The sequence below is a fragment of the Argiope bruennichi genome, chromosome 4 (assembly GCF_947563725.1).
Source record: "Argiope bruennichi chromosome 4, qqArgBrue1.1, whole genome shotgun sequence".
In the NCBI taxonomy this organism is placed as follows: Eukaryota; Metazoa; Arthropoda; class Arachnida; order Araneae; family Araneidae; genus Argiope; species Argiope bruennichi.
Window position 1 is genome coordinate 13,341,843 of NC_079154.1, and position 23,557 is coordinate 13,365,399.

Genomic DNA, 23,557 nt, shown 5'->3' on the forward strand with positions numbered 1-23,557 from the left:
ACTCAAAGACTCTGTGCATTATCTGATAATATTTAATATTTTAACACATCATAAAGAAATATATAATATTTATAATATTGATAAATCTTAAAATATATGTGGAGCAGTTGAAAAAATGCTGCAATACTTTTTTAAAACTAATGCAATTTTGCAAATTTTTATATAAACTAATTAGAAAAAAAAAATGAAAGTTATTCAGACCTCTAATCTCAAACATTGTAACATCTTAATGTTGTAGGTTTGATTCCTCTATGTTTATTTTATTTTTAACATTTATTCGAAATTATATAGCAGCTATAACGTGGATACAAGCACATAATACACACATAAAAACGCGACAAAAATATAATCATATCGTTGCACCATGCTTAATGAAAAGTATTATCATAAAATAAAAAAATTGTAATTTATAATAATTTTAATTATTTACTTATTAGAATTATGAATTTATTATAACTATTATGAGAAAAATATTATACTGAAATAAAACTGGTATGAATGAAAAGCGCATTATTTAAAATTATATAAGGATAGGTTTTATTTATTGATATTCTTTGAAATTATTCAAATAAATTATTAAAATTTTGTTCTTTTTATTTAAAATATAATTAAAATTTTGCAAAATCTTTTCATACTGAACAACTCCAGAAGTAACTAAATTTCAGATTTGATGTTTTGTATGTGCAATTTTGTATTTTTTAATATATAGATTGTTTATTAGTCTACAATCACTTCAATGCTACAACACGTTGCGCTATTCAAATTTTCCATTTCAAAACCATATTTAAAAGGAAATCTCTTACAGTTTTCTTTAAAATTTATATTCCAAGCTACATGTCTGTGAATTAGAAAATTGTATAGAAAAGTTTCTGAGCAAAAATTTTAAAGTAAAATAAATAATTAAATGACTCTCAATAGTTGCATCGGCTTTATTCCTATCACGTTTCTAAACTTTAAAATGTCATATTTATAATTTCAATTAACAATTCTAGATGGCACCACTATGCCATACTGTAAACTAGGCCTACAAGTAGTTGGCGAAAATGTTCAAATTTTACAGAAAGTTCATTTTAATTTGAAGAAATTTTTATAGTGTAAATATTTAATTTTTTATTTTTATTTTGCATAAAATGCTCATATAATTAAAAAGTACACATATTTTGAAAACAGAGCATACATTTCAACATGTAGATGCTGTCATATTATTCTTTATATAAAAAATTATAAAAAGGAATGTGTCTGCGAAGAAATTAAAAAATTAAAGAAATCTTGGAATAAAATTCGGCGTATACAGATGCTTTTCAGGGTTGAAAGATGATTTTTTCATGGGCATAATGGCAAACCATTATGTTATTTAAGGACTGCTATTACTAAAAATACTTATTTTCTATCAGTTTGCAATAAATGTAAATACTAGAATCTAATTGCGAATATTTAATGATCTTAATTTTGAATAGAAATATCGAGATGCACTAAATTAGAAAAGTCAGGTGAAGCCGACGTAACATTATTTTGGAAATGAAACTATGCATTAAACATAAAACTGAAGTGAAGTAATGTTAGTGTTTACAAATTGAACGATTTTGAATTTGTTTTGAATGAGGTATTAATGTTAAAATACTTTTTTATTTTTTACCAGCATTTTTTTGATTTCTTTTCATTTGTCTAATGTATGATTGCAATAAGAAAGATTATTGAGATGTTTGCATTGACATTCAAATCGCTCTACTTTAGAAAATATTAAAGCAAATTTATTGAAGTGTTTGACATGATTCCAATTTACGATTTGATTTTAGCATGAAATAATTTAAGTTAATCAGGTTTTGAAATGTATTTTATAAAATTTTATTTTTTTAGCATTTATTTATAACATTTTATTTGAGATGTTTTTATTAAAATTCAAACAAAAGAGGAAAAAAAAAAAAAAAACCCTTAATGCTGAAAAGTGGCATTTTTAAATACTTCTTTAATTTATTTGTTTTTATTTGTTGTGCTACAGAAATCAGAAATCAGATATAAAATAGATAAATAATATACAATGAAGATTTGATATTTATTTATCTGATTTTATATATGTTTTTTTAATTATTATAAGTTTGTATTTTGAAATGTAAAATTGTTTTAATTTATCTTTTACTTTTTATTGCAGCATACTGATATATTTTATATTGGTTTGAACATTCATGAAAATGGCATCATTTAAAGTAAAACAAGATGATCTAAGAAAGTTAATGAAAGAAAGAAGAGAAAAGAAACTTGGAACAATTAAAGTTGAATCACCTTTTGCCAAATATCCTTTTTTACATGCACAAAGTGTGATCAATTTTTTCTGCACTTTAAATCTTGGTGTGCATATAAATATCTGTCACATGTATTAACGATATTCCAATGATTAATCGTCAAACATGTTATATTAGTTCATTAAATATGTTCGTCAATGACATAACTCTGGTGTGTGTGCCAATGGTATACAATTAAGCTGAAAGTTTACTAATGGCATACCATTAATATACAGTACCAAAAATCTTTGAAATTTTGATAAAGTTTTCTGGATTTTTTTTATTTAAGAATAAACTATTATTCTTGTAGATTGATGAATTTTCACAAAAATCAAATAATGAATTTGTTAATCAGTTTGCATGCTATAAACTTTATCTCATATTGCATGAATGTATGCTTACTTAATATGTGCCATTTTAAAAAAAAAGATTGTAACAGCAACCAAAATATGCTTTTTTTCCAAAGAAAAAAAATCTTGACCAATTATAAAAATACACATAAATATACGATATGATATGTATTCAAAAATATATGATTAGATTTGCCAAATTGGCAAATTTTTTTCTTACCACTTCTTGGTTGCCATTAAAACAGAATTGCATTTAAAATGTTATTATATGTTATATATTATTTCGTAAACACTTAAAATACCAAAATTTAAGTAATTTGTTGGATTGCTGAGACTTTCTTTGATAATTGGTTATATACTGACATATGAATTGATTGGTATTTCAATATAAAATTATTAAATTCATGTATGCATTTCATTTATTTTTTGCACAAAGTTTGCTAGTTTATATATATACATGTGTTTGTGTATGTTGCATTATTTTGAAAGTTTGTTAAAATTTTTTAATATATCTATATTTAATACTAAATTTCACAAATTATATATAAAAAAAATTAAGTATAATAGTTTAGAACTTTATTTAACATCAAAGTAATATTTACAGATTTCTTTATATTAAATAAGGAATTACTTTAACATTATTATTGTTTTTGTATAAGTATATTAAAATTTTTTGATCAAATTTCATATTTTCTTTAATTGCTTTTTAAGTATGACAGTTTAGGTCAGCTAACTTGTTCAATCTGCAATGTCGTTGTAAAAAGCAGTAATTTATGGGGAACTCATATAGCTGGAAAAATTCACAAAGAGGTTTGTTATAAATGCATTTTATAATTTTTTGAAAGTAGTAAAAATGATTGCACATTTTTTTACTAAATAATATATTTTTGTTTTATTTCACTGTAGAGTAGCTTTTCAAAGCAAAATTTATTTCTTAACTAGCCGCCTTTGGCGACCAGCCGGTTCGCCAATCTTAGTGTTCGTTAAAATTTTAATAAATAAATATTTTATGCAATTCCAACTTCTTCAGCAAAATATTTTATTCTTCATCAAAATATTTTAAAACTTCAAATTTTGATAGTCATATAATTCACTCATAATATTATAAAGGCCTTCAGTCATAACATGATATGTATCTCTCTAATTTTCTGTTACCCCTCGTAGAATTTATGCTTTAAATTAAAGTGTAAAGGATTAATCTGCAATTCATATAATAATATTTTTTTACTGAAACAAAGCATTATTTTTAATAATATGATTACTGATAATAGAGTCACTGAGCGTTTAAACTTTATGGGCACTAAAGAATATCTTTCTTAATTTATGTAATATCTCAAGAATTTGTCAACAAAATTTTTTCAGATTCATCATGAATGGATCGATTCATTAACAATGTTTCATTTTAAATGCATCAAACACTAAGAAAATAAAAGGAATCGTTTAAAATAATCGGTCGAAAACAGGTTTAAAAAAACTACTTAAAAAACCATGTACTTAAAACTATAAGCATATATAAAAAATATATATATAACTAACATAAATACAATTTAATTACAAAAGCATGCAACTAACCTAAAAATAATTTAAATCATTGAAAACAGGTTAAAAAAAACTACTTAAAAAACGACGTACTTAAAACTATAAGCATATATAAAAAATATATATATAACTAACATAAATACAATTTAATTACAAAAGCATGCAACTAACCTAAAAATAATTTAAATCATTGTAAACAGGTTAAAAAAAACTACTTAAAAAACGATGTACTTAAAACTATAAGCATATACAAAAAATATATAACTAACATAAATACAATTTACTTACAAAAGCATACAACTAACCTAAAAGTAATTTAAATCGTCCGTTGATAATGGTTGCCATGCCAACGATCAGAACACAGTGCGCATGCGTGAATTTTCTTCGCCTTTTACGTAACGCAAATGCGTGAATTTTTCTACGCCAGTTGGGGTAACGCTATGTAGATTAGACATTTTTAATTTCCTTTATTCTGTGCTATTTTAATTCAAAAGTACTTCAGAATGAATCTGAAACATGGATTAATTAACAATGTTTAATTTTAAATGCATAAAACATTAAGAAAATAAACAGAATCGTTTGAAATAATCCGCCGAAAAATCTTAACCCTAGCCTCATTACTGTTGGGAGAAAAAAAGAACTAAAGCCTAAATCATTTGGCGTTGGGGAAAATTGAAGATTTTTTTGGCGGAAAAGTTGGCGGTGGGGAAAATGGAAGATTTTTTTGGCGGGAAAGTTAGTTTTTAATTAATAATTGACTACCCCTAACATTTAGGGGGATGAAAAATAGATGTTGGCCGATTCTCATAGATACCGGATAAGCACAAAAAATTTCATCAAAATCGGTCAAGCCGTTTCGGAGGAGTATGGCAACGAAAACTGTGACACGAGAATTTTATATATTAGATTGTCTAATGATGCAAACTTTTTGGGTTTGCATTAGTTGTTTATTTATTTTTTAAATAATTTCCTGTATCTCTGGAATTATAATACATTTCATTAATTTATGATTTATCTTGCATTCTTGATTACTGTTATTTGAGTGAATGCTATTGTGTTCAATTGTGCGTAACTTTTTGATTGAATAAGTGGTTTTGAAAACAAAATTTTATTTATTCTGAGAATGGAATTAAAATAATAAAGTTCACATTGTTAAGAGATTAACACTTTTAATATATCTTTAATTTTGATTTTAACTTAATTTTAAATTAAATGTACTTGGAATAGATAATTTTTTAGAAATTATACCATATTCTTTTTAAATAATTGATAGCATCTGTAAAGTACAAAGTTTCATCAAACCAAAATATATATTTCTATTTGAAAGGAGTATATATATATGTATATATAAGCATTATCATTATTTTATGTGAAACAGAATGTAGTTTGAAGACAGTAAAGATACTTTTGATTTTGTGACATTTTATTTCAGTTTGAAGAAGCAGGCATATGTACAAGCAATGAGCACACAAAACGGCGCAGAAAAGAATGAGGAAAAAGCTCTTGAACATTTTATCCCTGGTCTTATATAACCAGAGAAATTGATAGGGGAAATATCTCTTCATAGTACTAATATACAATGAGATTTCGATAGGGATTTGCATTACACGCGTCAATGAGGTAAGGGAAACACAGGGAGGTTTTAAAAAAGAATTTGTCTTGTCAGCAGTATTCTGTCCTTTCACGTGGAGTGTGGGAAAGTTAGGCTTTTAGCCGATTCAGCAATTTTACATTGCTGCTTTTGAATTAATTATGTAGAAAGTGGTGGAATCGTAGAAAGTGGAATTATGTAGAAAGTGGAATTGGATCAAGAAATAAGAGAATATTTTAGAATAAAGTTTCTATGGGCTAAATTAAGATAAAACCTTGGAAATTAATTAAATTGAAATTGGAATTAAAATATCATTATATATATATATATATATATATATATATATATATAATAAATTTAACTTTGTTTTTGATAAAGTATGTATTTTACAATAGATTGTTCCCTATTATTTTATTTATCTTGAAAAGTCTTCCACCAATCTTATATAAAAAATTGCTGTTAACTATTTTTTGGATACTTGTCTGTACTTTGTTTGACTGTAGTCTTGAATATGTTACATTTTTTTCAGAATCTTACAAAACAGAAGAAATCAACACCAAGCAATGATTTTAATAATACTGTTGCTATTGGAATAAAACGGAATACAGATCAGCCAGAAGTAACAAAGAAAATAAAAAGTAACTTTTTGATTTTTTTTTCTTCAATTTAGTTTTTATTGATTCTTTACAGTCATTATATTGCACAGCTATTCACCATGAGTTTTTCCCCCCATTCTTGTATTTTTTTAAATTCCAAATATATATGTTTTTTATCAATGTTTTTAATATTGTATCTGCGTATTTTTTGAGATAATTTTCAGTATGTATTGTTAATCTTTTATAAGCATTGTAGAAATTAGAAAAATTTACTCCTTAATATACTTATATTGTTTGTTTAAAACTATCTGTGCAATTTTTTAAATGAAAATATCAATGTAATCTCAAATAAATAAATTAAAAAAAAAAACTGATTTAAAAATTTTTACATACATATGTTATTGCTCAACATACATAATCCATAATTGAAGACCTGAAATATATGATTGACCAATTGGGTATAAAGAGGGCCAATTGGGTATGAAGTGAATTGGAACAAGGATCTTTAATAGTTTGGTATTGCAGTGTACATCTTATTTTATTTGGGATGAAAAACAGATGATATTGAATGAGGTATTATTTTTTTCAGAGACAGAAAACTAATTCTGAACAACTTTTTTACTTAAAAGTTGACTGAATTGGTATTGAAATTTGCATTTAACTGGCTTTTGATAAAAAAAAAAAAAAAATCTCTGTATATGCCATTACATCTTGCAAGTATGTTTCATAAATTTCTCTAATAACTAGAGAATGTTAAGTATATATTATGTCATTATCACATTATATAAAATTAATTTTTAAAGAAATGACATTGGGCTATTTGCAAATTTACTGTAGTGTCTCAATTTTATATATTGATCCTCAAATGTTAATTCTAATCCCTCTGCTTTCTTCCACAAAAAAGATGGTGGCCTTTGTGAAATTGTAAAATATATTTTTTTACTTTCAGAACTTTCTCATAAGAATATAAATTATGCTGAAAATTGATTTAATATTACATTGTTAACATATTCTCTGTCTTAAAATTTCTAGTATAGTTTTTAATATTTCCTTTTCTTTAGAAAAATTATTGTTAATATTTTTTATAAATGTCTATTGTAAATATTTTATTTACTGTGAAGATTTTTCTATGACTTAATGAGTTTTGCTGTGAAGAAATGTGTTGTGGCTGCATTCTGCCTCCCCTTTTTAAATGAGAAAAACAAAATTCTTATCTTATTAGATGGTTACATATATATACTTTTGCAATCTTTCTCTACAAGTGAATTCACCATCGAACCATTTTTGCTGTTCATGTAACTTGTAAAGAAGAATATTGGATATGTGATTTAGTACTTAACATTTCTTTGATTCCATTTACATTTAAAAGCCATGAGCTCCTTTGGTTAACTAGCTGGACCAAAAGATTTTTGGTTGCGAAAAATTTCTGTGTAATCTTTTATAACTTAGTCTTGCTAGCTTTGTTAGAAAAGTATTTTAAACTTCTTATTTTGGTAGGTATGTAAATCTTAATATTTTTGAGATTCGATATTCTTATGTCCATTGTGATATTCGTTTTTAATTTACTGATATTTCATATCAAAAAGAAATTTTAATTTTAAATAAGAAGTGATTGAATTTCAATTAATGAAATGATATGATTGCTGAAGCATGACAAATTCATAAAAAAAAATAGACAGAAAGAAGAATTTAATTTTTAGCTTTTCAGCTTTTATGATTTATGTTAGAGGATAACTCAATAAAACTTTTCTAATTCAGTTAAAAAAAAACAGTGTACAACTATAAAAGAAAACAATTTCAAATTAAAATAGCAATAATGTATTTATTTGTTTTTATACATATTCTTATATTAACCCTTTATTTATTGACTGTACTTAAAAGTACCATTTAAATCTGGCTTATATCTTCATGATATGACTATTTTTTTGATATTATTCAAAAGAACGTGGAGAATGTAATCCAGCTAGCAAGGTAGTTAATATGAGATAAAAGTAGGAATTAAAAATATTTAATTATTAATGAAATTAATTAAAATATTTTGATTAATTATAATTTTTTTTTTTGATTCCCTGGAATTAATTTGCAAGGAAACTACTGGTGCAAAAATAAAGCTAAAAAATTGAGGCAAAATTATTTGGTAAATAAAGGGTTAAACGAATGAAGAATATTATTTAAAAATAAATACCACCCCTAAAATAAATTTAAAAAAAAATGAAAAACATACTTCAAATAAGCTTGTGCAATATGGCAAAATAAGAATTTTCATAATTTGATCATTAATAAAAAAGGGGAAAGAAACCAGATGAAATCTTGATAGCAAGAATGAAAATATTGTTATGAAGTGGGACCAAAACATCTTTAAAATTAATTAAAAGTATTCAAAAAAATTTATAAGAACCACGTTGATATAATAATAAAAGAGAGAACTTTTTGAATTTTAAGATGATTACATTTTTTGTAAGTTATGTTTGTGAAATTTTAGAATTTTTTGAAATGATTAATTAATTGAAACTTTAATTAAAATTTAAAAGAAATCACTCAAAATTCCAATATTCAAGATACTTTGTGCAAATTTTGGTAGCTTGAGATGTAATAATCTGTTCTGTAGAATGGCACAACACATTCTTCTTTAACATTAGTAGTGATAATAAGTATTTTTATGATGGATACTTAGATATAATAAAAAAGAATATTATTCTTTATCAAACATCTTTTAGAAATTATTTTTGTTGAACAAGAAATGATACATGTATGAAAAGAAAATTTATCTTTGAATTATATTATGCATATGAATTTCTTAGATTTTATAGTTAGTGTGTAAAATATTTTTTAAAAAATTATCATTAATAATTTTTTGAAGACAAAATAAGCAATCAAAAGTTATTTAATAATATCTGCACTTAAGATTTTAAAAATTATTTGTTCTTTTATTTTTTAAAAATTAATTTCTGTTATTTTTATATTTATAGGTGATATGAAGCCTCCAGAAAAATCAGAGTTAGTAAGCTTTTATGCATTTCTTTCATAAATTATTTAAAATATAATTTACCCCATTATATCTTGTTTTATAATAGTTCTGATCTTTTTTAATGACAATGTTTCTAAATATTTGTATTTAATAAACTAACTTTTTAGAAGGTGCATGAGTGGAAATTACTTTTATAGCTTTATTTTATTTTTGAATGGTTAGAGTAGAAGCAGTTTAAAATTTTAAACATCTTATGACACATTTTAAAAGTAATCTTTTTTTAATTTCTATATCTTTATTGAAAAAAGGACATTTTTTTTGTATGTCAAGATTATATTCTGTCGGCTAGGGGGAAATAAAGTGAAAAATTTAGAGTTTTATATCATGTAAAAAATTTCTGTATTTTCTCACTATACAAAAAACAATTCTGAATCACACACAAACACACACACACAAAGAAATATTGAATGATCTGTTATCATCAGAATTAGAAAAGTAAAATAAAAATTCAAGTTTTTGAACTGTTTGATTTTATTTATTTACTAGCCGCCTTTGGCGACCAGCCGGTTAACCAGCATTACCGCTCGCTACAATTTTCAATTAAATATTTTAAGTAACTTGTCTTTTAATAGCTTCTCAAACAAAACATTTTTAATCTTCAAATTTTGAAAGTCATACCAAACTTATACTGTTGTTTAGATCGTTTCGTTCAATTTACTATATATATTTTGCTAATTTGTTGTCATTTCCGGTAAAACTTCAACTTTAATTTGAAGTGGAAATGCTGAAATTGCAATTAATGTAAAGATATTTTTTAATGAAACCAAGCGTTTTATTTTATTTATCATTTTTGTTGTTATTTATTTGTTATTATTATTGAATATGAGTACTGCAAACAGAATCGTTCGGTATTTAAGTCTTATGTGAGCTACAAAATATTTTTCATAATTTGCGTAATATCTCAAAGAATAATTCAATAAAAATTACTCAGATTCAGCATAAATTTCAGTTTTTAGTTTTGCTTTCAAAATGATTGATATGAAATCAATAATAATATTTTGTTCCGGCCTATAAATATATTTCAAAAATTATGAAGTCTAAATTGTATGCAGTAAGGTATCATATTCTGAGAAATATTCTGGACACACCAAATTTTAAATAAATGAATGAATGTTTCTATTTTCCACGATTAACTAAGACTGATTTATGAAGTTTTGAATGTTAAAAATTTAGAAAAACTCAGCATTTTCATAATCTTAGGCCAATTAATCTTGAGAAACCTGCGCGCTGATTGGCGTATTTTCTTTGCAACGATCGATGGAAAATCTAAAATGATCCTTTTTTATTGAATAGTGATATTCAAATTTTCATAAATCAGTCAGTTTAAGTGATTGATTTAGTTGATTGGAAATTAACTCTTTTTATTTAAAATATTAGTGTTTCAAGAACATTTTGTTAAACGTGATTTCCACAGCAGAAGCTTTATGTAAAATCAAAAATTCGTTATATATTAGAGTATTTATTGGATCAAGTTACATAAAATATAATCATTTTCCATTTAGACCATTTTAGCAGATCTGTGTCTATTACTAAAGGTTTACAAATTAGCAGTGTGGCCCTGATTTGAATGGATATCCTGTTCATATTAAACAAAACTTGCCTTAAAATAAAACTGATTTATTGGATTAATAATACAAATAGTGTAAAAGATCATAAAATAATTTTTCTTGAATTTATTTTTTAAAAAAAAATAATATTTCATATTTGTTTTATTTCCTACAGACACGTGACGAAAATCATATTTTTGCAGATTTCATTTCCAAAAAGATTTAATTTATTTTTAAATGGAGCTTTAATCAATGTGATGGCAACACTTTGAAAAAAGCTAATTTTTTCCCCATGAATGCGAAACGTGCTCGTGCAGCTTAAATTTTATTTTTATTTTGTACGAAAAAAATTGTTGCAAAATATAGTTAAATTATTTATTTAAAAATTAATTAAAAATAGAAATTTAATTTTAAAGTTAAAACATTGGTATAATTTAAAAGATAAATTTTTGATCATTAACTTGATGTAAAAATCTTTTTTGAGCGGTAATATTTTCGGAAGTTATAGCAGAAACACGCTAAAATTTTGCTTATTTTTTAAATAAATAAAATTTTAATTAAAAATTCGAAAAAATAACCCTGAGTTGAACATTCCCGGCCTCCAAGGTATACATGTGCCAAATTTCGTAGCTGTTGGTCGAACGGTCTGGCCTGTAGAGCGCCAACACACATTCACACACACACACATTGAGCTTTATTATAAGTATAGATATAGTTTTCTATTGTGTAAGTGAATAAATTTATTAATAGAGTAAGTTTTGTATATGAAATACTATTATATGAAATAATGTATTATAAAATATAGATTGAATTATTTATGCCCCATTTTATATTATTTTTAATAGGCCACCGAAAGCAGCTTCACTATTAGCAAATTATTCAGATTCTGATGATTCAGACATGGATACAACAGATGATGCAGTTCCATCTCAAAATTCATCAAATAATGGTTTGCCACCCGGTTAGTTGATTATAGAGCTGAAAGTTTTAATTGAAAATATTTTTTTTTTACTATTTCCAGAATACATGAATCACTCAAGTAATATTAATATTTTTTAGAACATTTCTGTTATTTTAATTTCTTATATAGCAAAAATTATATATTTAAAAATATAATTTTAAACTAATTAATTTTAAATCTAATTTGTTACTTTATTTATAATATCTTTTAAATAAATTTTTAAGTCTTTCATAAGTTTTTCAATCTTGAATTATAGTCTTTCTTTCTAAATTTTTTATTTATCAATCTTTTAAAGTTTTCTTATCAACATAAAGATATATGAAAATAACACTAAAAAAAGCTGGCGTCCAGGCATTGGGGTAGCGTGTCTTCCCCGTGATCTGGGCGTCCTGAGTTCGAGTCCTGGTTCTGGCATGACTGTTTTTCTTCTGTGTTCTATCTGTTAAGTGTGTGAATGTGCCCCCCTGTAAAAAAAAGGGGTTGTGCAAATGAATGTGACGCATGAAGTAGCTAAGTTGTACTCTTGGCCCTAGTTGGTGCCACTGAAGAAACAAGGGACCCTCATTTGGCTTAAATTCCTGACAGTTATCTGTCAGTAGGCTTGTAAAGTGCCATAAGTTACAACACAACAACGCAAAAAAAAGTGTAAAATTAAAGTCATAAATAATGCAAAATCATGATTTTATTTTGCAGATTTTTTTGACAGCAGTGCATCAAATATAAATTCAACTACACCACCAGTCTCTGCATCTGAAACACCCATGGAGGAAAATGTAACTGCTGTTGCAAAGAGCACTGATGCACCACTACCTGAAGGATTTTTTGATGATCCTGTTTTAGATGCTAAGGTAAAAAAAAGGCTGTCACTTATTTATTGTCAGAGTATTATGCTATTTTATGTCTTGTTATCTTTTTATGGTGACTAATTGGTTTTCCAACATTATTAATTATGTTTAATTTTAGTTCAATGCTTTATACATAACTCAGTGCCCATGACTCCTCAACAACACTTTTTAACGTATCAAATTGTATAGACATTAATGTCAAGCTATTTTGTTTAACAGCTATTCTTTTTATTGCATATGTGAAACTTCCAAATAGAAATTTCAAGATATTATAATGCCATTAAAAATGTACCCATCTAGATCATTTGTGTTGTAATTACACATTATCTTTTATATATTAAAATTTCCCTCTTTCATCCTAAACATTAACTGATTACTTAATAAAACACAATTTCTCTTCCAATATTTTGAAATAACAAAAGAATATCACTCTATTAATTGTTTGGAACATTGAAAATGGTTTGAATTTCAACCAGTGATGAAAGTATTGTTAAAAATTATGCCACAATCTTTTTTTTTTAATTCTAAAAATCAGGGAAAAGATTACATAATAAACAAATTAGTATCTTCAAGGGATAAACTTTTTTTAAAATTTTAAAATGATGTAGATATTATTTTTGTGAAATATTATTTTTCTGAAATTATCAAGAAAAAACTTCAGCATTTTACCTGTTTTTAAAATTCTAATTAGGATTTTTTTAAAAATCAGGTAGAGGTGCACTTTTGTATCTTCCAAAATGTAGATCAAGGTTTTTACTTTAGATCAGACAGCCTAGCTTGTTATGCATCAACAGATAAGACATTCTTTTTTATTATTAATAGAGGTTATAAAATAATTTGACACTTTATATGTATATAACACCACTTTAGAACTCTTCATCTGTAACCTTTAAGTGGTTTAAATGTATTATGGAAAATAATTTTATTTACAGAAATAACTTATAATCTTTCTTTTTATTATAGAAAATACTCTATTACAGAAACAGAAATATATGAATGTTTGCAACTCTTAATTTTTTTTTATCACCAAAAATATAATAAAAAATAGTTTTTGAAAATTAACATATTAAAAATAGCCGTATGGAAGGACTGGTTATACTTTTCTTTATGAACAGTTTATTTATTTTAAAAAAAATAATTATTAAATATAATTTATTTACAAAATTTGTTAACAAAAATTTAGTAATCATTTTTTACAATAAATACTAGCAATTCAATTAACATCAATGAGATTTCAAAACTTCTCTCTGTTTTTTTTTTAAATACATATATATAAAAGAGCAAAATTGTAAGTGACATTAATTTTCAAAAATTTTATTTCACTTTTGTATAATGAATGTCAGATTTATTTAATAAATTATTATTTCCTAATTTAAAACTTGCTATATAGTTATTGTAAGCTAAATGCTTTCTTATAACTTGCAAATTTTCTCAGTATCTATTAATGACTTTATAATTTGTTTATTTTGTTTTACGAAACAAGTGTTCATATTTATCCAGTTCTTGTATGAAATTTTTCACATATTGTTAAGATTCTAGAAAATTTAATTAAGAATATTATGATTCTTTAAACATTCTAATTTTTAAAAATTATTTCAAATTCTGATAATTTCAGTATTTATAAAGAATTTAATACAGACATGTAGCTCACAAACTCATTGAATTCTATCAATGCTTAGTAATTATTGCATGTTAATTAGCTTCCATAACAATTTAGACCAAGTCAATTATTTGTAATAAGTATTAATAGTAATAACATTTCTTATTATTTGTGCTTTGTGAATCAAAGGAATATTACATTATTTAAAGTTGAAACATTTTAAATGCAATTCTTTATTAACATTTCATTATGTATTATCTAAAAATGTTTAAAAGCATAATTCAATACTCCTGTTGGCTTTTGTACATTCTATCAGTTTCCATGAAATAATGCATGTTTGCTATTTCAGCTAAGCGTTAAACTATTTTAATAATTAACGTTTTTAGTATTGTTTAAGATATTAAATTCAGTGTATGTCAAACATGAAAATTTTAAATATCATTGATATATTAATGTATTTCTGGGAAAATAATTAGTGTTTTGTGAATCAATGGACATTTACTGCTGAATGCTATTCTATTTTGAAACATTTGATTTTATCTGAAAACTCCATAAATTTACAAGTTTCTCTATTTTTTTTGAATATATTCTAATTTTTTTTTTTTTTTTTTTTGCCTAGGTGGCTGACTATTAGTAAAAACTATTGCTGGTTTTTGAATAATTTAACATGTTCTTTTTAACTTTTTTCGATTAATACATTCTACATGCTTTTAATATTTACTAATTTTTTCAAAATGTTTATATTTTTGATTAAATTTATTTTGGTATGTTATTGCATTTGTTTCAAATATTATTACATTTCACTTATGATATCTATCACTGAAAGTTCGTCATATATACATAGATCATTATCTCCAGGTATATTAGATTGTCAATAAAGCTACATTTAATTAAATGTCTCTTCTTTTTAAAATTTGAAAATAGAATATCTTAACATGTTCTTCATGTTTTTATTTTTTGTATAAATATTCTTTAGACCATATGTTCTTTTTTTAACTACATCATTTTATAAATTTGTTTAAGTAACTGGTTGAAAATTATTTATATTTTAGATCAGTTGAACAATTTTTAACTTCTTTGAAGTTGTGTGTAAGTTATATATTATCAGTTTCATATTAGAATGTCCACATTTTATACAGAATATCTCTTTTTAAGGAGGCTTTTGCTTATAATATTCATACTATCTATTATAATACTCTGAGAGATTTTTATTCTCTAATAGAAGCTTATTAACCTTATTAAATTAACATTTAATAAAAACTCATTCTTCAAACTACTATTTCCAAGTTTTTAATAAATATTAATTTAAAGAAGAAGTTACTTCCTTTTCAAACTATGAAAATAAAAATTTAAAAGACATCTATTTTTCAGAAATGAGTCATTCAAATTGCCAAACTGAAAACTTAAGACATTTAAGGTATTTGATATTTGATACTATCAAAACGTACTTAACTTTTGCAAAATTAGGTTATTTGAATGTTGGTACAATGTTCAGTCTTTTTCGTAACATGGGTCTAAACTTATTTTAAGCTGTATTAACACTAACATAGAAACACAGACACATGCACATTATTAAAATTAAAAGTAACAGTCAGGATCTATGTGTATGTATAGTCTCTCTATGTTCCAGATTATTTGACATATATCTGTTTGCATTGGAGGGTGGGATGTGCTTCTTGGAGCAATTTTTTTGAAATTTTGCTATTAATTTTAGTTAACAAATAAATATATATTCCCTTTATTATTAAGGGAAGCAATATAAATGCTTATGAAGCATAATTATTTGCAGAAGTTTAAAATTGTTTTTAATGAACCAAAAACTGATAAATTTTTACCTACCATCATAAAAGATTCAGTGTTTATAATGGTCATCTATCTAGGCCAAAAACAATTATAATTAAGAAAGAGCAAATTTGAATATTACTAGTTTCAATGAAATCTGTAAAGACTAATATTCTGAAGCTGTTTCATTTTCTTAGATCATTTCTTTTAAAATATATAACACTAAATGAGCCATATTGTTATTTGTGATACTAAATTCTTTTTTTTTTTCAATTATTTTATTAGGCTAGAAATATTGAGTATAAGGATCCTGTTGAAGAAGAATGGGAGAAATTTCAGAAAGCTATTGCTGAAGAAACAAATGTAAGTTTTTGTGATAAAACTATTTGATTTCTAAACATTTCTTGTAAATATATTAAATTCATTTCTTTCTTTATTTTCTTTATTTTTTGAAGCAATCTATTAAACTTAGGAAATCTATTAAATTCAAGATGTATTATTAGTATCTATTTTCAATATTTAGTTTTTAAAATTTTTTCTCTAGGACTTAATTTTTTAATAATACGTGTAATCTTGACTTTTGGCATATCTTTATAAAAACAAGGAAACTAATAAGATTGTACATCCAGTTTTTTTAATATCAATCTGAATTCATCAGTATTAAGTGAAGTTGGAGGAAAAAAAACAGTCCAAATGTATTTCCCAAAAATATATGCTATATAGAAAAAGAAAAGCATGGTATTCACTGGAAGATTATATATAAAAGTTTTAGGATAGAAAAATCAGTTTGTGTATTGGTAAATTTCAAATTATATTGTGATTCAGAATGTGCTAATTTATTGGTACATTAAATGTATCAATTTATTGTGCTTTTATTTAGAAATAACATTTTATGAGTATTAAAGATTTTTCTTTGTTGTTCCCAATAAAAAAAAGCCTGAGAAATAAAAATGGCATTCATTGTAAAACTTTAAAAAAAGCTTCTTGTTTTTAAAATTTGTATTTAATTAGTTTATTGTAAGGTTATTTTGTTGCTGGAAAATAATGAAAAATAACAGAATGAAATTAAAAAAAATAACAATAATAGAATTGAAATTAATAAATGCTTAATTTTTCAATAATTTGTAAGAAATATTTTTAGGATATATTTTCTTATTTGAATGTATTTGTGTGACATTACTTGATTAAAAGTTTTGGTAATTAAATTACAAACATAGTTGCATAATAAAGTTTTCTGTTTTTTAAATTCTCAAAATGATTGTTCATCATGAATGGTTGTAAAGCAATATTAGTATATTCTGTAATTTTAAATTTGGCTCAAGTTGAATTTCTATATAATCATTTTTCATATTTTAACTGTTTGCCTATTTTGTTTATGCAGGTATCAAATACAATAATTGAAGTAGATTTGGAAGAAACTGTTCTAGAAAGAGACATAGAACAAATAGATGAACAGATGTAAGTTATTACTTTGATTTAATTTTTCTATGAATAAAAAATTTAATTATATTTTTTTAAGTGATTGAAAAAATTGTTATATTTGATGTAATAATGTATACGTGTTTTATATGAATGTTAATATTCTGTACTCATAACTTTCTTTACCTATCATTATTATTCTAATAGCAGTATATTTGTGTTGCTCAGTAGCTGATATTACTCTGCCCTTTCTAGTTGTATGTGTTATTAAATTATTGTAAAGAATATAGTAATTCAATGAAAATCAGAAAATTATTTTATTATTATTTACTTTAGAATTGATTATAGACTTACACTTGCTTCAATTTATAATGCTATTTTTTTTTTATTTTTTTTTCATTTTGACATTTTTATAAAACTTTTGTATAAATAGAAAGTACGCAGGCCAACATTTGTTTTGATGCCAATGTATTTGAATCTGATTTCATATGAATTTAATGCTCTAAATTCAGTTATGATATTAGTTTTTGTATGGTTGTGCATATTTCTAAAATATAATATTTTTGTGAAGTATATTTTACTATTTTAAATAAAAACTGGAATTTTAAATTTAAAAAAAAGGAATTTTTGATTATTATATACAAAGATAAAGGAAAAGATCATCAATGGAAACAACTAATCACTGAACACTTCGAAAGTTTTTTTTCCCTCACAGTTTTGAATGTATTTTGGAACAACCCCTTTTTTAAATTCTGGCATTAATCTGTCATTATATGTATATGTAATCCTCCATACTTTTAATATTCTGTTCAAATCTTTCATCTTGTTCCTTACTATTTTTAGGGAAATAGTCCAAGTGGTTCTTTAAATAGTGTTCTTTAATGCTCGTACTACACACAAGGGATTGGAAACTGTTAAACATATCATTAACTAGGTTAATATAGTTTTCAGCTTTGTATTTGTCCAGATAACTTTCTGACAACTGCAACAGAGGAAATGTGAGGTTTCCATTCATCCTTACTCTTCACATTTATAAAGATAGGATCTTTAATGAACTATCTTATTTGTGGACTATCAAATATTCCGGTTTTAATTCAGGGTATCACACAGTATGCTTTGCACTTATCCAGAAAACCTAGAAAATTTCTGACATCTGCAAAAAATGAAGCCTGGGCTTTTTACTCAATATCATCTCTTCATCAAATTTATGAAGACAGATTCTTAATAAACTGTCTTAATACAGTCTGTGAAATATTTCTGTATCAGTTTTTTTCGTACTCAATTGAGGCTGGGTTTTGTCTTTATCTGCAAAGCATGTAAGAGCCTTAGCAAACTGGCTCATAAGGTTAGTTTGATGTGTAGCAGAAGAAAGATGATTTTCTCTCATTTAACAAACGAATCATTAGTGGCATTGTTTCTCCAATATCATCCCATTCTTTTCTAACTTTGTAGTGTCTTTTGCCTAGTGAGGCACAAGTAATATGGATATTTCTTGAGTGTCCACTTTGCAATCTAAAGCTAAAATATGTCTTTTTAAAATCCACACAACCCACTTCACAACATTTTAACTTCTAACAGATCAAAGCTGTGATGTTATATTATTTCATTTCATTTATTGAATAATTAGTATTTTCATTGTGTTGTAGGATACATTTCAAATTTCTCTTTGAGCTGTTGATAGATAGGCACCAATCATTTGAAAAATGCTCAGAAAGATCCATTTTTTTTCCTTAAGAATTCTCTAATTTCATGACAAAATGCAAGATTGTCTGCTTGAGAGAAGGAGTACCAGGCCCTTTTCCCTTGCATGGTAATTTTAGCTTCTTATTTCAATAAATTTTTGCAATTCAACATAAGAAGCCACCAGTTTCTTTTGACAAGTTGAGATCTTTGGTGAGGTCATTTAGTTCATCCTGAATGAAACATTGAGGAATTGATGATATCCTCTCATAATTCGTTACAACTCCATTAATGTTGGAGGGTTGAATAGAGAGACAATACTCATTCTTTTAAATCTCTGGTAGCTGATGAAATATTGGGAATAGCATTCCTTTGGGTGAAAGATCGGACATCTTACAGACACTAAATGCAATGCAGTTGTTTTTATTATTTCCCGTAGTATTTACTAGACAGAAAAAACAATAATTGAAATTGAATAATAACAATAATCAATTTTTTTTGTTTTGTTTTTGTTCTCTTGAAACTATTGGTACATCGAATTTCAGGCTTTTTTACATGGTTGTAAATATTCGTACAAGTTTTATTGGTTTGATGCAAAGCATAGATTTTATTATAATCACCAAACCTAATTCCAAGTGCCCAATATAAGTACTCCTTACAAAATCACTAACACTTTTTTCTTTTACTGTGTTTTACCACATATTTTGCAATACATATCAAAATTATTTGCAGAATTTCTTGCTTACTCATTTTATTCTTATTCAAGATACAATAATCTACAAGACAGTGTATTTTAGGTTAACTTTTTAAGAACTCTTTCCTAAACAAATTACACTCAAGGTCAATTTTGATTTACCCTGTGTGGTAAGAACTCATTAACTAATCTCAACTATTGCTGAAGGTCACTTTTGTTTCTGGACAAGTAATATTTATTCCATTTGGTGGATTTTCCTGGAACTAAGTGGACAGTAGAGTGACAATAAGGCAAACATACAGCCCTTTTTGTGAAGAACCATATGTTAAAAAAAATACTGATTTAATAGAGTAGAATAGATAAATAAAAACTGATTTCATGTTTAGATTCAGAGCCTCAAATATAGCTAAGATTGGCTGTAAACTCTTGAATATCAAAAAAGAAAAATTCTTGTAGATTTGTGATATTTCTTCTAAAATTTAATTCCATTTTTTAAAGGCCATGTTTTATTATTGCAGATATCATATGCAATAATTGTCAGAAATTTTTTGGCTGAAACCATATAAATTAGCAAATATATGGAAATAGAAGACAGATAATATTTTTAAAGAAATATTTCTCAGTCAAAATGCACATTTATTGTCATTGATTTTACATTTGATATTTATACAAGCATTATTATTATTATAAAGCAATTAAGTGTCCTATTTTGTTATTTATTTTAAATTGTTAATTTTTTTTCCTTGTGTGTATATTCAAAATTTATTTTCCTTCATGTATTGAGAGCAATTTTATTTTTTGACAGCAATGAAGAATTATTTGTATTCATGGTTTGAATGCTTTAGAACTGTTTCACATCTGTGGGGAAGATCCTTTCTTTGTCTCTCATGGTGAATTAAATTAGAATTCGTGCCATCTTTCCTAAAACTTGGAGAGATGAAAACTTGAGATATGATTTGATCTTGTGGCTACTTTGAGTTAGATCCATATTTACCATCATGAATTATGTATATATGATTAATGGTTTTTTTTTATTTCAAAATAAGAGCTTAATTTTTTTTAGTTAAATTATTCTATTTTTTTTAATTTTTAGTTTTTTTAAAGCTTTTGATTGCATGTATTTTCTTTTTATTTCAGTTATTTAGTTACTTATGTTTATATTTAGCAGATAGTTCTCCATTGGAATGTCTTTTTTTTTAGTTCTCTCTTTTCCCCATTGGCATAGAAAGAGCTTTTGAAATTTCCTTCGTATTATTTTCTTCCTTTTGTAATTGCTTCTCAAACCACACTCTCTAAAATCTAAAAAGGAGTTGGTTGAAAAAAATTGTTCATATTTGAAACTGAAACTTATTGTAATCTGTATTGTTATGTGGTTACAAAAGAAATTTTGTACTATATTTAAGAGAAAACTTCAAAATTTCCATCAATATTTGAATATAAGAAAAATCCCTTCAATTTTTTAATTAGTTTACTCTTTAGCATTTAATATGTATATATAATACTTATTTTCCATTCTGAGAAGCATTGCTTATGATAAGATTTTGGCATAGAAATTATACAGTTGCAATCTTAATTCCTGAAGGCATGCCTGGTATCAGTATATCAGCTATTGTGGTTAAATATTGCTATGTTGTTATGGTGTGAAAGTTTGGAACACATATCAATAATCACTATATGTTCATAATTCAAATTGCATGAAGTGCTAGAGAGTGCTTACTAGCAATTTGCCTTATGTTAATTCAAAATTATGTGGGGAAAAAAAGTGATTGGGATTCTTTTTTCATAATAAATTATAGAAATCTTGCATAAAAGATCTTCATTGATTGAATTTAAAATATATTCTTATTTCTCATATGCCAATTACACCTGTAATTTGTATTGGATTTTGAGCTTAGGAGAATGAGAGAAGGAGTGGGGGGTGGAATGCAGCTGATTTGAACATTCAACACGGCAAGTAGAATGTCGGATTCAAAATCATTTTTCTGCTCTTACTTCTAAAGAACTGGAGCTATAAAAATGTTTAAGATGAAAATTGTTTAATATAAGGAAGCCTCATTTGATTCAATTTGGATTGTCTTTCTATCTTCAATAATAAGGGAATTATAGTGAAAAGAAAATTTCCACTCCTTACCATTTCCATTCTTTGAACTGGATGACTCCACTGAATTTTCATCCCTGCTACAACATATTGCCTTCTAATTTAAATTAAATCAAAATTACTACAATTACAGTGCTTGCAAGATAACATGAATTAAATTGCTGGAAAGCGTCCTCTAGATTTCCTTCGCTTGAATCCAGAACATACATTGTATTGTGATTTGAAATTATATAGTTGTGTTCTACTATCTCTTAACTTAACTACCAAAAGTTTTGAAACACCCTGTATACAAAGCTAACATTATTTATGTACAATGAGGATTATTTAATGATATGTAATCATATAATTTAAATTATTTCTTTAATGCATATACTGTTGATTGCTTACTTAGACACCTGCAGTTTTTGCCACCCTTTTGATTCTAGTTAGTAATATTTTTTTGCTTTTATAAATGAAGCATGCTCCAACCTCTAACTCTAGTTTTTATTTATTTATATTATTTTTATATAATTTTATGATTTTTGAATTAAGGCAGCAGTTTTTAAAAATTACATATTATTTTTTTAGACATCAGTGGGAACGAGTTAAAAACTTACAGGTACTGGCTGATGATGTAAAAATGAAAACTGTTCATAAAGATGATGATAATAATGAATCTGGTAATACTGATGATGATCTTGATGAAGATGACTTATTAGATTGGCGATCAAAAGGTGTAAAAAAGTCATGACAGCACTGTTTTATTTGATCAAAAGAAGCTGTTTTTACTTTGTATATTTTTGTAAATAAATTCAGTAAAGTTTGTTGTTAATATAAGTAAAATTCTTTTCGTATTCTTTACTGTTTTATTTTATTTCACATTTTTTCAGCATGATTCATTTGTTTCATGGGAAAGGTGCAATGCTAAATATCTTAATTTTTAGTGAATTGATTAACTAATTTATTCTGATTAAGTTATTTCACATTTAAACAAAGTAATTCAGCTTAAATGTAAAAAATGCTGTAGTAGAAAAATGTGTGCAAAAAAAAAAAAAAAGACATTTATTAAATACAAATCTGATATAAAATGCTGTATTTTAATGTTTTGTTTGTAATATTAAAAATATGTACTTGTCTAGAAATTAAAGCTACAAGGGTATCTTCACAATAAAAATAATTTTTTTTTCTTAATCTAACATCAGTTTTAAAATGAAAGTTAAATCTCCATTTGATAAAGAATATAACTGTGAAATATTTACCATTATACCACTAGATGGCACTACTTCCCTTTCCTCTGAAATGAATCTTCTTTTAGCCCTTTGCGGTGCACTACGTTTTAAATTTTAAATTGAGACAGAAAAAAAAAAAAAAAAAGAGTGTTTTTAACTTATTTAGGTCTGTAGGAGTACACAGAATAAATGTAATACTTATCAGAATAAATTATTGTACTTATCATTTTGATTTCGGTGGTGTACCATCAGTTAGAACTCTGCACAGCAAGAGCTCTGAAAAGTGCGACTAAGCGAGCATGGCAGTGGAGCGCGAAAATAAGTAAAATCTCTGGCATTT

At 25.3% G+C, this 23,557-nt stretch overlaps 1 protein-coding gene across 1 annotated transcript; it reads left to right on the top strand.

Moving 5' to 3' along the window:
* Nucleotides 1–1,536: 1,536 nt before the first annotated feature.
* LOC129965380 (zinc finger protein 830-like) lies at nt 1,537–22,845 on the top strand. Its single transcript, XM_056079214.1, has 10 exons — nt 1,537–1,603; nt 2,150–2,288; nt 3,338–3,439; nt 6,289–6,397; nt 9,325–9,352; nt 11,776–11,891; nt 12,585–12,739; nt 16,404–16,481; nt 17,500–17,576; nt 22,577–22,845. Exons 2-10 carry the CDS (start codon nt 2,184–2,186, stop codon nt 22,737–22,739), a joined length of 933 nt encoding a protein of 310 aa, XP_055935189.1. The 5' UTR covers nt 1,537–1,603; nt 2,150–2,183; the 3' UTR covers nt 22,740–22,845.
* The last annotated feature ends 712 nt before the right edge of the window (nt 22,846–23,557 follow it).